The 15,970-nt window shown below is 37.8% G+C and overlaps 1 protein-coding gene across 1 annotated transcript in view; it reads right to left on the minus strand.

The window, feature by feature from the left end:
- The window catches only part of CFAP54 (cilia and flagella associated protein 54), a gene marked incomplete at its 3' end in the record, with an annotated part of 309,422 nt that overhangs the window by 82,891 nt on the left and 210,561 nt on the right, over positions 1-15,970 (minus strand). The window contains exons 48-51 of the mRNA XM_080810201.1: positions 14,293-14,500; positions 11,530-11,609; positions 9,815-9,984; positions 1,830-1,935 (exon numbers count right to left, since the gene is read on the minus strand). Of these exons, the coding sequence (XP_080666327.1) occupies positions 1,830-1,935; positions 9,815-9,984; positions 11,530-11,609; positions 14,293-14,500 (564 nt within the window). The remainder of the gene's footprint in view (positions 1-1,829; positions 1,936-9,814; positions 9,985-11,529; positions 11,610-14,292; positions 14,501-15,970) is intronic.

Genomic DNA, 15,970 nt, shown 5'->3' on the forward strand with positions numbered 1-15,970 from the left:
AATTTTCAACTTTTCTTTTTCTTTCTATACCCATTATAGAAAATAGTTTTGCGCTCTGAATTTTTCATTGCAAATTATATTACCAGTGGTGTCTATGTCTTCAAAAACTTTATAAACATTATCTTAATGGCTGAAAAATAATAAATAACAGTTGCTAATATTAATGAAGTACTTACTATGTTCCAGGCACTATGCCAAATACTTTATACACATTATCTTATTTGATCCTCCCAAAAAGCCAAAGAGGAGTTATTCTTACTTCTGTTTTACAGATGCGAGAATGGAGACGTAGGAAATTAAATATTTGTTTTAACTCCAGTATGTTTTGGCAGAAGTGGGATTCAAACTTGTGTCCTTCTGAACTTAGAGCCCTTCCCTTCTTAATCCACTGCTATATGTTGCTCATGTTCCAAACATGTATTATAAATGATTTCCCATCTTCATTACTGTACTTTACAAAGGGGTGACCAATGTCCAGAGCTCCTGAGAGGGAATGACAAAGGGAGGTTTTCCCAAGTGGGGGCAGGGGATCAATTTTAGGTATTTGGAAACTTTAAAATGATCTAGAACAATGCCCATTTGTTCTAGGAAGTTCCCGCTATGCACCTCTGAGAGCTCCAACCAATTGGCAACACCTAATAATCAAGGAGCAGCCATCAGGACTTGGAGGCTGGAATGTGGGGAGATAGGTAGGAAGCACAGAAGAGGAGGGTGAGCCAGCACTGGGAACAGAGTAAGAAGTGAACAAGGATGGACAGTGACTAGAAATGGACACACCAAGTCCTCCAGGAGTCAAGGATTTAGATTAGCAATACAGGACAAAATGCCTATCCACATACCTTAACCTCTCGGTGCCTAAAGTTCCTGTGACTGCAGAGCCATGTCACACTTAATCTGAATCAGGATTTCCAGCCTCAGTGCTATGGGTAGCCGTGGAGGACTGTCCTGGGCATTGTATGTTTAGTAACATCCCTGACCTCCACACACTAGATGCCAGGAGCATTCTCTCTACTTGGAACAACTGAAATGTCTCCAGATGTTGCCAAATAACCCCTGGGAGGCAAAATAGCCTCCAACTAGCAACCATTCCTCTAAGTCAATTTTTGAATTAGCTTACTTTTTAGCATTTTTATTGCTTTTAATATAGTAAGAAATGAGTTTCTATTTAGGATAATTAGTTTTGCTTATTTGTAATGACACTAGATATTAGCAATTTTACTAGTAAAGCTTAAAATAATGAGCAAGGATTCTATGTGATGAATCTTTATGTTTTAATCCTAAACAACCCTTTATTATTAAATTATTTGGTCCTATCAAACTCCAATAAAATGTCAAAGAATTCGTGACACCAGTCGTCAAACAGACTTCAGGGCTTAAATGTGGAAGAATCTACCTAGAGAAATCCAAGGTAGGAAATAATGCAGGTGTCATACTGGTGATGCCAAAGTAATAAATTCAAAAGTGAAATCAAGAGCCAAATAAAGTGAAACAACTTTATTTGCTAAACAAATCAGATCTAGAATACTGGAGTGATGTATCTGGAAGGACCTTAGTGATTATTACATCTAAATTCCATCAGTTCACAAATGAGATTTAAATGAAAAGTTAAATTTTTAATTTAAAAAATTTTTAAAGTTTAAGGGACTTGCCCAAGTACACCACTAAATGAAGAGCATAAATGGGGCTTCAACGCTTACCTTTTTACTCTGAACTCATTGTTTTTTCTACTTTACCCCTTTATTTCATCCAAATAATCAGACAATTTCCTAGCATGTCAACAGTTATTATATAGTAAGTACTGTAAAGAGAAACATTAAATTCATACATACAGAAGCTCTTGGAGAGATAGAATTCTCTGTGTCATCTTGTACTCCCTTCTTCTTAAAAAGTTTTGAATCCTGGAGAAGTCTAAGCGTAGAAAATACTATTGCAGCACTAAAGTAGGGAATATATTTTAAACCTTATTAGTACCGACAATCTCACTAATAAAATGAACACATATACATTTCATATGTATCACAGTCCACCTTTCAAGGTTATAGAACTTTGTTATTTAAAGCTATACACTTGGAAACTCTTACACTAAATTACTGCTTAATCAGCATCTAGAAGTACCAAAGGCAAATGTACTAAACAAAGAAAACAGAACCTTGGAGATGGGAATTCTTCTGACTTCCTGTTGCGCGATACATAAAAGTTTGTCTGCACTTTAAACCAATTTATAACTGATGTCACACTTCTTCAAAATATCTTAATAATATATATTCCGGGGCGCCTGGGTGGCCCAGTGGGTTAAAGCCTCTGCCTTCGGCTCAGGTCGTGATCCCGGGGTCCTGGGATCGAGCCCCGCATCGGGCTCTCTGCGCAGCAGGAAGCCTGCTTCCCCTCCTTTCTCTGCCTGCCTCTCTGCCTACTTGTGATCTCTGTCTGTCAAATAAATAAATAAAAATCTTAAAAAAAAAAATAATATATATTCCGAGAGTTCTTTTAAAAATCTATTCCAAAATGAAACCAAAACACGGAACAATCCATAGACCTGAAGATGCTCTGTAGCAATATTTTATAACACAGAAAGACTGGGCAAAAGCCAAATGGACAATATACCTATCTACCTAAGTCCCCACTTGGATAGTTAATAGACAATTACATTTAACAGGTGTTACGGATTGAACTGTGTCCTCTCCAAAAAAAAAAAAAGAAGAAGAAGAAAGAAAAGGGGTGCCTGGGTAGCTCAGTTGGTTGTGTCTGACTCTTGATTTTGACTCAGGTCATGAACCCAAGGACTAAAGACTGAGCCCTATGCTGGGCTCTGCGCTCAGTGGGAAGTCTGCCTGAGATTCCCTCTCTCCCTCTACCTGTGCTCCTCCCCCCATTCAGATGCATTATTTCTCTCCCAAATAAACAATGAAATAAAACCTTAAAAAAAAAAAAAAAAAAAAGGTATGTTGATGTCCTAACCCTCAATACCCCAGAATGGTGGTAATCTGAAATAATCAAGTTCAAAAGAGGTCAGTAGGGTGGACACTATTCCAATATGACCGCTGTTTGTTTAATAAGGGAAAATTTGGGGGCGCCTGGGTGGCTCAGTGGGTTAAACCCTCTGCCTTCGGCTCAGGTCATGATCCCAGGGTCCTGTGATCGAGCCCCACATCGGGCTCTCTGCTCAGCAGGAAGCCTGCTTCCTCCTCTCTCTCTGCCTGCCTCTCTGCCTACTTGTGATCTCTCTCTGTCAAATAAATAAAAATAAAATCTTAAAAAAAAGTAATAAGGGAAAATTTGAACAGAGAGACAGATATACACAGAGGAAAGGTGACATAAAGACACACAGGCAAAAGACAGCCACATGACTGGAGTGGTGCCTTTACAAGCCAAGGAATGCCAAGGATTATGGGCAAATACCAGAAGGTACAAGAAGCAAGGAAAGCTTCTCCTCTAGAGCCTTCAGACAGAACCTGGCTCTGCTGACACTGTGATCTTGGAGCACTAATTTCAGGATCATGAGACAGTAAAATTCTGTTGTTCAAAGCCACCCAGTTTTTGGTGCTTTGTTATGGTAGCCCTAAGAAACTGACAGAATAGGTTAAAAGCAGGTCCTCTGGCTTTTGCCTCCTACACCAAACCTGCCCCTTTTCCCTTGTCTTCCATCCCAGAGGCAGAGTCCAGAATCACCACTGCTCCCTCACTGATTCATGCTCTATGTTCAATCCATCAACAAGTTCTGTCAGCTTGACCTTCAACATATGGGTACCAGCCAGCAGCTCCTCGCCTTCTCTGTGCTAGCACCTTCATCCAAGCCACCATCATTGCCAGGCTGCACGAATGGGACCAGCCTCCTGCTCTGGCTCTTGTTCCTGCAGTCCTTTCTCCACACAGTGGCCACAATGACCTCATCAAGAGGTAAATCAGATCCTACCACCTCCCTCCATATATGTTCCAGAGGCCTCCCATGTCCCTGGACTGTGGTCGGTACACTTCTTCCTATGGGTCAGTTACAAAGGTTTCTGGCCAAATATATGATCAGCTTCATACGTGTCCATGGATGCTTGTGAGAAGGTACAGTGTTTGTAGGTTCCCAGAGTGTGTACATATGCTTAACATTTAAATTACATTTTTAAACCCTCTTGTACTTTGTCTACATTTTGTATTAAAAGCTGATGGGGCGCCAGGGTGGCTCAGTGAGTTGAGTGTCTGCCTTCAGCTCAGGTCATGATCTCAGGGTCCTGGGATGGAGCCCCACATCGGGCTCTCTGCTCAGCAGGGAGTCTGCTTCCCTCTCTCTCTCTCTCTCTCTCTCTCTCTCTGTCTCTCTGTCTACTTGTGATCTCTCTCACTGTCAAATAAATAAAAATCTAAAAAAAAAAAAAAAAGCTGAAAACACTGTGCTAACACACACACTCTGTCCACAGAGATTTTCTTTTTTTTCTCTCTCTACAATCCTTTAAAAAAACAATAAATGGCATTTACTGAGTGTTTACGACCTGTCAGTTACTGTGTTAAGTGTTTTGTGTGAATTAATTTACTGAATCTGCACCACAAACCTACAAGATAGATACTATTGTCATCATTACTTGATAATCAGATCAGGAAATGGAGACAGAAATGTTAAGTGACTTGCCTAAGGTGACACAGCTAGAAAGAAGAGGCAGGATTAGGATGCAGGCAACTGGCCCCTGAGCCTGTACACTTCACTGTTGCTGATAGCGTGGCCTCTGTCTTTCCACAGGTCTAACAATTTTGGTTTTGCTTTGGTATAGTGTTACTTGGTGCCATGTTTATGGCGGCTTCATAGTCATTGTTGACTACATCTTTTATCAACACAAAGGACCTCTCTGTCCCCTTGACTACCTTTTGCTTGGCATTCTACTTTGCAGACTTCATGAAATGGAATCATTCTAAGGATTAAATGAGGTATTTACTTTGCCACTTGCTCTCCTATGGGCAAGGAACAAATCTAAGGGCTGCAGATACAGTTGCTGCCCTCATGGAGTTGACCTAAAGAATGGGGTATGCTTAGGACATAGGAATGCTTAGCAGCTAGATGATGCTCAGTGCACACTAGCAGTTCTCATTTTGTGAGTAGGCCAGGGCATATGGGGGGAACCAAGCTGATTTTTTTCTATGTTATTAACTAGAACATAAAGCTACCTGCAATTATTGAATTTTAAATTCCCAAGATTCTACTGAGTCATTAAAATGGTTTAGATATTTCTAGAATGTTTTCTAAGGTATGATTTGTGATTATATAACCTTACTGGTTTTTATTTAAATAAAACTAAACAAACAGCAAGAAAACAACAAAAGATGTAACATGAATTGAGTACGTATATAGGAATACAATTTCCTCTCCCTGACACCCTTCCCCGCTACTCAAGTGTACACACTGGTTTCGAAGGCCCCCTGTTTCCTGTGCAGCTTCAGAGGCTAGCACAGGAAGGATCCACGAGGTCCCGGGAAGAAAGATGTAGTGCCCACCCCATCCTTCTGGTTCTGAAGGCTAAATTCTGACTTTAAGAGAAATGAGGTATGAGGTTTGGAATCTTGCTAACCCAAAAACTTAATGAATAAAATATAAACAAGCTAGTATGTCCTAATCCTCCTGGTGCCACATAGGTGCACAATGGAAAATTTCTAGTTTCTGGTCTCCACCAGAGGGACAGAAAGTGTAGGAAGATTACTCACTATAAACACTCTAGAATCCCCAAGGAAGGAGGTTTCATTCTGACACAAAATTAAAAGGCTCAAATGTTATCCCATTTAGACAATAAATTAAATATAAAGGAGAACAGAAAGGAACTTATTTAAAAAAAAAAAAAAGATTGGACTCTGAGAGGCATCCCTAAAAGAAGTAGAAATACAGTTGGAATAACTTTGATCCCATTTATTTCTTATTAACATTCATGACAAAAATGGTCAGTTTGTTCTCATAAAATCCATGCAGCTCACTCTACCTGTCACCCTAGGGAATGTGCCTTTCAATTTCCTTGACACATAATTTTATTAGAAGTATCATAAAATGTCAAGCTAACCATCATTTGGGAAAGGGACTGTCCAACACTCTCAGCAGTGCCCAAACAGAAGCTCGTGGGGGGTAAAGTTCACATAAGAAAAACTCATTCATCTTGACAGTAAGCTTCCCCAAATGACAACTCCACTGCAAAAAGGCAATAACATCAAAGTTTTTGCAGGTTTTGTCCCAAGGGCCAGGTTCATGTATTTAAAATAGGAGCGATTCTGATATACTTGCACATTATTTGCATATGTCTATCTGGTTTTCAAATTAAAGCTCTATAATGACATTCCTTTCTGCGGCCATTTTGTGATTTTTAGTTTCTTGTTTCCTTGTTTCCTTCTTCCTTCACTCATGTCTTCCATGGGTGTAAGACATGTGAAGGGCTGGGGAAAGAAGGAAGATAAACAAGAAATATATTCTAGGGCTGCTCTTGCTCTCTAAAATAGTTTGAAGAAAAGAGTTCTATATTCTTCTATAGGAAATCATATAGTCATGTATTTTATATATAGAGAGAAAGACGTTGTATTTACATGTATATACACAAAGCATATATTTTCTATTAAGAAATCACCTAGTAAAATTCCTTCTCTTCAAACTTCAAAAGGGAAAATGGTACATTATTATGTTAAGCCCATTTACCATCAATCAACTACCACTGTATTCTTAAAGATAGTTACAAATATAACAATACTCTAAATCAGTGTATCTCAAGCTTTTTTGTTTATCTCAGCACTCATTTATACCCTTAGAAATTATTGGGAATCCCCAGAGTTCCATCAATATTTACCACATTAGAACTTTAACTTTGTTACTATTAATTAATTTTAAAATAAAAATAAACCCATTACTGTTCATATCATAAGGTATTTTTATGAAAACATCTATATTTCCCAAAAACAACAAAGATACTCAGAAGAATGCCATTATTTTGCATTTTTGCAAATCTCTTTAATGTCTGGCTAAATAAGAGAAAATCTACTTAATAGAAGACTTTCATATCTGCTTCTACAGTCTGTTGTGACAAATTGTTTTGACTGAAGTATATGAAGAAGGCTAGGCCTCACAGAGATAGCTATTAGAAAGACGAAGAGTATTTTCATATCTTTTTAAAATAATTGTGAATATTTTTCTTTGATACTATACCAAAATGGGACAAGTGATAGTTTTTTTTAAAGATTTTATTTATTTTATTTATTTATTTGACAGACAAGTAGGCAGAGAGGCAGGCAGAGAAAGAGAGGGAAGCAGGCTCCCTGCTGAGCAGAGAGCCCGATGTGGGGCTCCATCTCAGGCCCCAGTATCATGACCTGAGCTGAAGGCAGAGGCTTTAACCCACTGAGCCACCCAGGCGCCCCAAGTGATAGTTTTTTTAAAAGCTTCTTACAATGTGAAAGTTAATAGCACATGCTGATGAAATTTCCTCCTCTCTTACATTACAACCTATTGGTCTACCTTGTTAACCAGGATTTTGGAACATTATCCACTGGTGATTTGTAAAGTAATACAACTCCCCCAGTTACCCAAATCCCCTTCATGTTGAAACATTTCTTTATACAATTTTTAAAAATTATGCTTGTTAATATTAATTACCACCAATCTCATCAGAACAATATAAGCATTAGAAAACTGTCAAGCTCATGGTGACAAATAGAAATTTTCCAAAATTCTCATTTCCCTATTCAGATTTTATCATTAGCAACAAATAGTATTTGTTGTTTTCCTAGAAGTGCCATGTTCATTTTGCTCATTTTCAATAAAATGCCTTTCAAACACCCAATTCTGAAAAACCAGTTTATCAGCTGCTTTTTCAAATAAAAACGGTGTTCCACGAAACAAACTGCTTGTTCAGCTCTCATTTCAGTCACATATATCTTCTTCCCCAAGACAACTACCAGACTTTGATATGCAGCAAAGATGCTTGAGGTGTATTTCCCACTTAATATTTCCACAGAATATTAAAAATATATTTAAGGATAGGGATTTATAAATATAACAGATTCTACTGGTTCATCAAAGGCATTCTTAAGGGAAACAAGGCTTTTTTTTCTTTTTGTTTTTAAAGTAGGTTCCAAGCTCAGTGTGGAGCTCAGTGCGGGGCTTGAACTCACAACCCTGAGGTCAAGACCTAAGGTGAGACCAAGAGTTAGACACTTAAACGACTGAGCCACCCAGATGCTCTGGCTTTTTTTTTTCTTTCTTTTTTTTTAATTGCAAGTGTGGGGCAGTAAAGGATTCAATGACAACTAGAATGGTTTGGTGCCACTACTGTGATTCACAGTGAGATGCCAGAAGTTTTACTACTGTTGCTCTTGCAGCATCAGTGCAAATAACAACACAATGAAGATGGTGAATGACATCTTAGTTTTGTTATAAAATAGTTCTGACCTTACGGTTCCCCTGAAAGGGTCTTGGAGACACCCCTAGAAATCTGCAGACCACATATTGAGAGTCACCGCTCCGAAATGGACTATATGGATTTTCATCACTGTTCAGAAACTACAAAAATTTATAAATGTCCAAAAATCTATACTGCTCTAGCATGAAATCAAATTTAGATGTGGTTAATCATGGGATGGACTTCAGTCAAGGCTCACACTGATGAGACAGTTGTATGTTTCTAATCAGAGCAAAGTGAGATTTCTGCTGAATTGATTTTCCCTTTGCAAAAGCTACAGGTAGTCTTCTCCTCTTTCTCACAAAGAAAGCAGCTGGACTTTCTTAACTGCCTGCTCAGATGTGGGGCAGAGGGGGAGTGGTGGGGCTTAAAATCTCTCAGCCACTGAACATCAAATTGGAGTCATACTCTATATTATAACCACACAATACTAAAATGATAGCTCCTCCTCCTTCCCCTGTCTCTGCTCCTGACATCTCCCTATCATGTATCATTTTTGACCACACTATATAATTTACTTACTAAGTTCACAGTTTACTGTCAACCTTTATTACCTCTTAAAAACTCCATGAGAGTATGATCATTTTCAATATTGTTAAATATTTTTCTATATAGTATCTATCCAGTATTGAGATATTGATATATCTCAAGAACTTAGAATAGTGGCTAGCATATTGGAGGTCCCCAAAATTATTTTTTGAATGAATTAATGAATGGTAAGATAATAAACTTGTGCATTATTCAAAGAATCATTACTGAAATGTCAGAGGGCCTCATGACAGAGGTATTTACCGCAAATGATATGAGAAGTTCTTGAAAATTTTTTTATTATAAACTTAATTGTTTATATATCTTTCAGCATTTGGATACAGGAACTATATTCTATTCCTCGTTATATCCTCGGTGTCTAGATCAGAGCCTAACAATGAAGTAGTTAATGGATACTTGTTGGGTAAATGAATGAATCAATGAACAGTCAAATGAAAGTTCTGACACTAAAAATTGCATAACATTTAAATATCATCCACCCAAAACTGTTTTTTAAATGGTTCAGCAAAACATAGTTCAGAAAATGTTACTTTTAAATAACAGAGCTTGTATTTAATATTAACTATACTGGAGTTAAAATTTAAAAATAAAAAATAAACATATAAATAAATAAAATTTAAAAGCAAAGCTCTGTTAGTTTGTTCATTCTCTATATAAAACATCCTATCTGTATGCTTTAATAAAGCAATCATTTTGTTTAGAACTGTCATTTTAAGGGTAATACTATATGAAAGCTTCCCTGAAAAATAAAGCACAGTTAAGTTCTATTAATATGGAATTTATAAAATGCACATAAAATAAAGTATATTTGACAAATTAGGCTGAGGAAGAAATTTTCTTCTGTGCCTGAAAAGACTCACCTGTATGCTGCCCTATGTCTCTGCAGGGCGATTGCAGCCAGCTGAAGCCTGGCCTCCACCACAATCTCCAACTCACCAGCAGAACACTGAGAGAGGTTCTTATGGCCTGGAGGCGCCACCTCTGACACAAGGAGGTTTAGCCTGTCCTCAGCTTCTGACAGTAAAATTAACTAAAGAAAGAGCGTCACATAATCATGTAAGTTCAGAAACAATACCAGTAATATCGCATTTTTATTCAGCCAGGTGTTTTTTATGTACTAAGAAAAGCAACAATAAATGGAAGACCAGATAGGAAGTCTGAACAAAATTATCAGAGAAGAGTGCTCAGCAAACAAGAAAAAGGCAACAGGAAATGAAGAGGAAAGTAACGGCAAGAGTAAGCATGTGTAACAGTTACCCTTTGTTGTATGTACAGCCAATGATCATTACTCATAGCACTGGAACTCTTCTATAAAGTGGCTGCAAATACTGAATTAGCAAATACTGAAGTATTGCTCCTACAGGAAATGCAATGATAGGTTCCTGTGGGCCTTGGATCACAACATTTTTGCCAAAGGATCCACACATTACTTTGTTTAATGTGTGTTTATATTTAAGGACACATTATTTAATATATACTGTAAATTCACTACCCTTGAACTCACAGCTAATGCCTATAAAACTCATGCTTGACTGAAGCTTATGGAACACCTTTATTTTCTCCATAAAGCATATCACAGCCTTCTTACATTTAGGAATACTAAACAGCATTTCAGCACTATAATTAGAGGCCATTTCAAACAGTGAAATCACCAATGAAAAGCATAAAAATGAAAAAAAAATGTGACAATAAATAGACCATGGAAAGGACCCTTGTTTACAGTATGAGGGTAGAAATAAAAAGAGCATTTCTTGTCCAACTCAGCTGGGAATGTAGGCAACTTAAATTTTTCTGTGCTCTGTGATGTTCACAAATGACCACAAATGAGCCATGAGTATCAATTTTGGAGTTATAAGTAAATTTAAGCAGATAGGCAAATTAGCAAATACTGAATCTCTGAATAATGAGGACTGACTATATTTCAAGCTAAACTACGGTCACCTAACTGGTAATCTGAAGATAATGAGATTTTACAATAGACAATCAATAATAAATAGCAACTTAATATGGCAGAGAAAGGGACCAGCCAATCTTTCAAGAAACAGGTCTCTAAAAACTTGTTTGTACAGAGCAGTAAATATTATATAAGTAATAGGGCAGCTTAGTATAATGGTTAAGAACACCATCTGTATTTTATTAGTTGCATTGCATTAGTGAATTTTTTTCTAAGCCTCAATTTTTTCATGGTTCAGCACAACATAGCTCAAAAATGATTAATGCCTACATCACAGAGTTGTAAAAATTAATCATGCAAAGTGCCTGTCATGTTGTAAGCACTGAATAAATGGTAACTGTTTGTGGTGCTGTTGTCATCACTATTATTATTAGGAAATGTGAAACAGGGCATAGAATACTCCACAGTGCTTTAATCAGGTTGCAGAGTCGAAGTCTGACAACCTCTGGGCATCTTATTTTCTCATGAGGAGTACACTCCATGTCTGGCCTCAATCCATGCTTATGCAAGAAAAGCTACTTGGTCTCCCAAGAGCAAACACAATCCTGAGACTGTGCAAGGCTTAATAGTGGATGTTTTGGCAACCAATTTAGTGTAATTTGAAAAAACTTCCAAACTTACCTTCACTGTCCTAAAAGTGAAGTCATCTTTCACTTTTGCAAGCTGACCAAGTGAACTCCCATCATCCTTTAAATTTAGCTCTATAAGGCACAAAATTTTGGAAGAACTAAGGATATCTGTGGTTAGCTTATATATTAATTCTAGTTTATCAAACTCATCATTGGTTGGGACACCATCCATAAATTTCATATTTTAAAAAACCCACAATGATAACTAGAAACACTATTCTATCAAATGGTCTCTAAATATCACAAATTCAAAGACTAAGAATGACTTTACAACAAAATCGGACAATTCTGAAAGGATCTTTAGGATGCTTGGTGATGTTCTTTAAATTATTGACTACTGAAACAGAGTAGTAGTTCCTCCCCTGGGATCACAGAACCCCTTCAGGTCCCCAAAGTATTTTGGTTCTTCCAGATATTTATAACATTTCAGTAAGATCTTGGAAATGTCAGTTTTACTGATTTGCATAAGCATCTCATATTAAGAGCAGAGAGTGAGACTATTTGGAATAGCACAATCCACAATTCCCAAGGATCTCAAAATACCCACCCACGATCTGAAGATTGTCCTTATTCTGAGCCAGGGAGAACTGAGATAATTTAAATCACAGATTCTGCCTGCTTTAGTAAACCTGACTTCTAGAATACAGAAGAGAGAGAGAGTAAAAAACCACAACTGGGAATTACTGCAAAACATACCCATCTAAAGAGACTAACTTTGTCAAGGGGGAAGAGGAAGTCTAAAATAACATGGAATTGAACACACTTTCCTTCCCCTCTTCTTCCAACTCCTACCTATCTGACTCTTCTCCTAAATTAGGGGGCTCTGGAGTGAGAGGTCAGCTGAGTATGAAAGAAGGCTTAAGAATAGGGAAAGGCCCAAGGTGCCTGGCTGGCTCAGTGGGTTAAGCCTCTGCCTTCGGCTCAGGTCATGATCCCAGGGTCCTGGGATCAAGCCCCGCATCAGGCTCTCTGCTCAGCGGGGAGCCTGTTTCCTCCTCTCACTTCCTCTTGCTGCCTGCCTCTCTGCCTACTTGTGATCTCTGTCAAATAAATAAAATCTTTAAAAAAAAAAAAAAAAAAGAATAGGGAAAAGCCCAGCAGAAAGATCTGGGGCTGGGTTTTCGCCCATAAGGGAGAAACTAAGGGAGAGACAGAAAACAATAAAAATAAATGCCTGGAGACCGGTATGGAAGCACCCTGGGAGATGTATCTGAACATAAGAGATGGTAGGAAGAGTTTGATCCACATTTTCCTCCTTCTCTCTTTGCCTCTAAGTGACCCTGGTGCTTCTCTGTGTGGCCCTTCTAGGTAGTAGACTGCCCTTCCTCTTGGAAGATTAAATAACAAACTATGTTTTTCATGGCCATAATCTCCTGATCTGTTGGCATCATCATACCCAAATAATAATAAAAGTTACATTTTAAAACAGAGACAATATTATTCCAATATCCAAACTGGACAAAGATATAACAAGAAATGAAAACTACAGACCAATATCTATTGTGAATAACAACAAACAACAACAAAATACTAGCAAACAGAATCCAGCAACGTATAAAAAGAATTTATACACCATGACTAAATGGGAGTTAGTCCAAGAATGCAAGGTTGATTTAAACACTCAAAAATCAATTACTTTAGACAGTGGGTGGCTCAGTAGTTAAGTGGCTACCTTCAGCTCAGGTCACAATCCCAGGGTCCTGGGATCGAGCCCCACATCAGGCTCCTTGCTCAGCAGAAAACCTGTTTCTCTGTCTCCCACTCTCCCTGCTTGTGTTCCCTCTCTTGCTATGTCTTTCTCAGTCAAATAGATAAATAAAATCTTTTTAAAAAATCAATTACTGCTATATAGCATCAGAATTTTAAAAATTCTGGTCTTAGAGCTCAGATCTTTGCAGTGTCACTTGCAAATATCTTCTCCCATTCTGGGGCGTTGCCTCTTTGTTTAGTTGGTGTTTTATGCAAACAATGAATCATGGAATACTACATCAAAAACTAATAATGTACTGTATGGTGACTAACATGACATAATTAAAAAACATAGAATCATCTTAATAGATGCAAGAAAAGCACTTAATAAAATGCAATACCCTTTTAAAATAAAATCATTCAACAAACCAGGAAGAAAAAAGAAATTCCCCTGCCTGATAAAGAATATCTATAAAAAACCAACAGTTAACAGCATGCCTGATGGTGAAAAACAAACTAATCTTAGGGCAACATCCGATACAGGTGAAAAATACAAATACATTATGACCTATAAATCCCATCCATGGGCATCTTACCCCATAGAAATATACACTATATGATATGGATATATAGAACATAGAACTTTGGCATGGCTCCCTAGAAACACAGTGAATGCACAGCAATAATGGAATGATTGAATAAATCATGAAATACAGCACAGAATATTATACAACCAGAATAGCAGAACAAACAAAGCAATTGACTTACAGTGGTTTTAGTGAAGTTCTTCTGGATAAAAAACACAAGATGCAGAAAAATGATATAATATATCATTTTATAAATCAATGACAAATCCTATTTTGTACATATATATATGAAAAAGTGTATGAATACTGATATTTATAAATGGATATACATATACCCAACATATGTATGTCACTGAGATTAGAGAAAAATATGGAAGAATATATACTAGACTGTTCATATGGATTACTGGGAGTGGAGTGGGAATGGCTGGTGAAAAAGGAGAAAAAAAAAACAAGCAAAAAATAAAACAAAAGATTACCTTTCAAGTTTGGAAGGTTTCCTCTACTCTTCTCAGAAGTAAGTCCATGGTAGATTGTTTTCATTGAATTTTCTGGGACACAATTTATTGTTGCAGCCACACTTATTAAGAAGTGTGCTTTAACAAAAGAAAACTTATTTAAGAGATGTTGTTGGCCAACTGTAACCAGAATTAGAGGCAATCCTTTACTTATTAATTCATCAAGTGCCTAAAAAAAAAAAGAAACAAAAAAGAAAACAAAGCAAATCAGTAAAATACTGTTTTCAGGTAATATTAGTTTTCATCCCCTTTTGCATTCCTCATTTGGTGTTAGATGATGGAATATAGGATAGACACGAGGTGCCATAAATGGCAGGTCTATCGCAAGAGACATATAATGTCAAAACAATCCCAGCCGTTCAACATGCTTCCACCATTCCACACCAGTTTGTGACCTGTGCCTCATGAGCCCAGCTCTGCCACATGAGTGAACCTGGTGCTGAGAGCAAGGGAGGGGACACCTTATCAAAGTAAAGAACCCAGAAAAGCTCATCAGCCATGCACGCCTAGCTGTTCTGCTTTCACATGAGTAAATAAGAGGTACTAGGACAGGAGCAGGGGAAGAATGGATAGACAAGTATGCTCCCTACCCAGCTTAGATTCTGAGCTTAATCACTAAAACTCCCTCTTGTGTACACCTCCTATCAACTCCCTGGTCCCTCTCCTATGCACATACACTTCCTTGGCAAAACGGCCATAGTAAAATCCAACACTGGACCTCTTTTAGGTGTGTACCCTGCAGCTAAAGAAGGCTGAAGGAAAGCATGCAGTCAGGCTAAGCCAGCCCACTTTAAGATCCTGACCAAACCTCAGTGCTACCTGGTCATCATCTTACATTTTCCTAGTCCATACACTCTCCCTCTCTCCTAGACAACCATTTCATACTCTGTTTCGAAATTCTGACCCTTCCTCCCCATGCTCCTCCCAGCTAATGACGTTGCTTCTTCTACTTAAAAGAGAAAACTGAAGCAGAGTAGTGTCCACAGACCTATAGTTCCATTCCCCCACCCACCCAAGCATCTGCCCCATCCCCCGCCTCCCTTCCTGCTCCTTAGATCATTGATCTTCTCCCCACTGGTCTACCCAGCCATTCTCTCCTACATCATAAATGTCCCCTTGCTGCAGACATTCTCATCAGCACACAGCCATGCTATCTTCTCTTCCATCTTAAAAAAACGAAAACGCAGTCTGCCTTGATTCTCTTCTCCAGCTACTACCTAAATTCTCATTCCCCTTAATAGCAATGATCCAAAGAGTTGTCAAAATTCCAATTTCTCTCCTTACATTTGTTTTTAAACCCACTCTTTTGATACACTGAAACCCTTTGGTCAAGGTCACCAGTGGCCTATACTTACCTTAGACCAGTAATCAATTCTTAGTCCTCATATGCCATTTTAGTTTTAATCTAAGACATCATTATCTTATATGCCAATTAAGCCATCACATGCCCTCAACTATAAAATGCATTCTAATTTCAGAGCTACTAAAGGTGAAAAAAAGATGCATGATTAAGACTCAGTGAGTTATGGAGCTTGATTCATCTGCAAAATATGGCACTATTAATCAATTTCTCTTTTGAAAATATTTCTCTTAGCTTTCAAATCACCACATTCTCTTGGTTTCTTCCCTAACCCGTCAG

Source organism: Martes martes (genome assembly GCF_963455335.1).
Source record: "Martes martes genome assembly, chromosome: 8".
NCBI classification, from domain to species: domain Eukaryota; kingdom Metazoa; phylum Chordata; class Mammalia; order Carnivora; family Mustelidae; genus Martes; species Martes martes.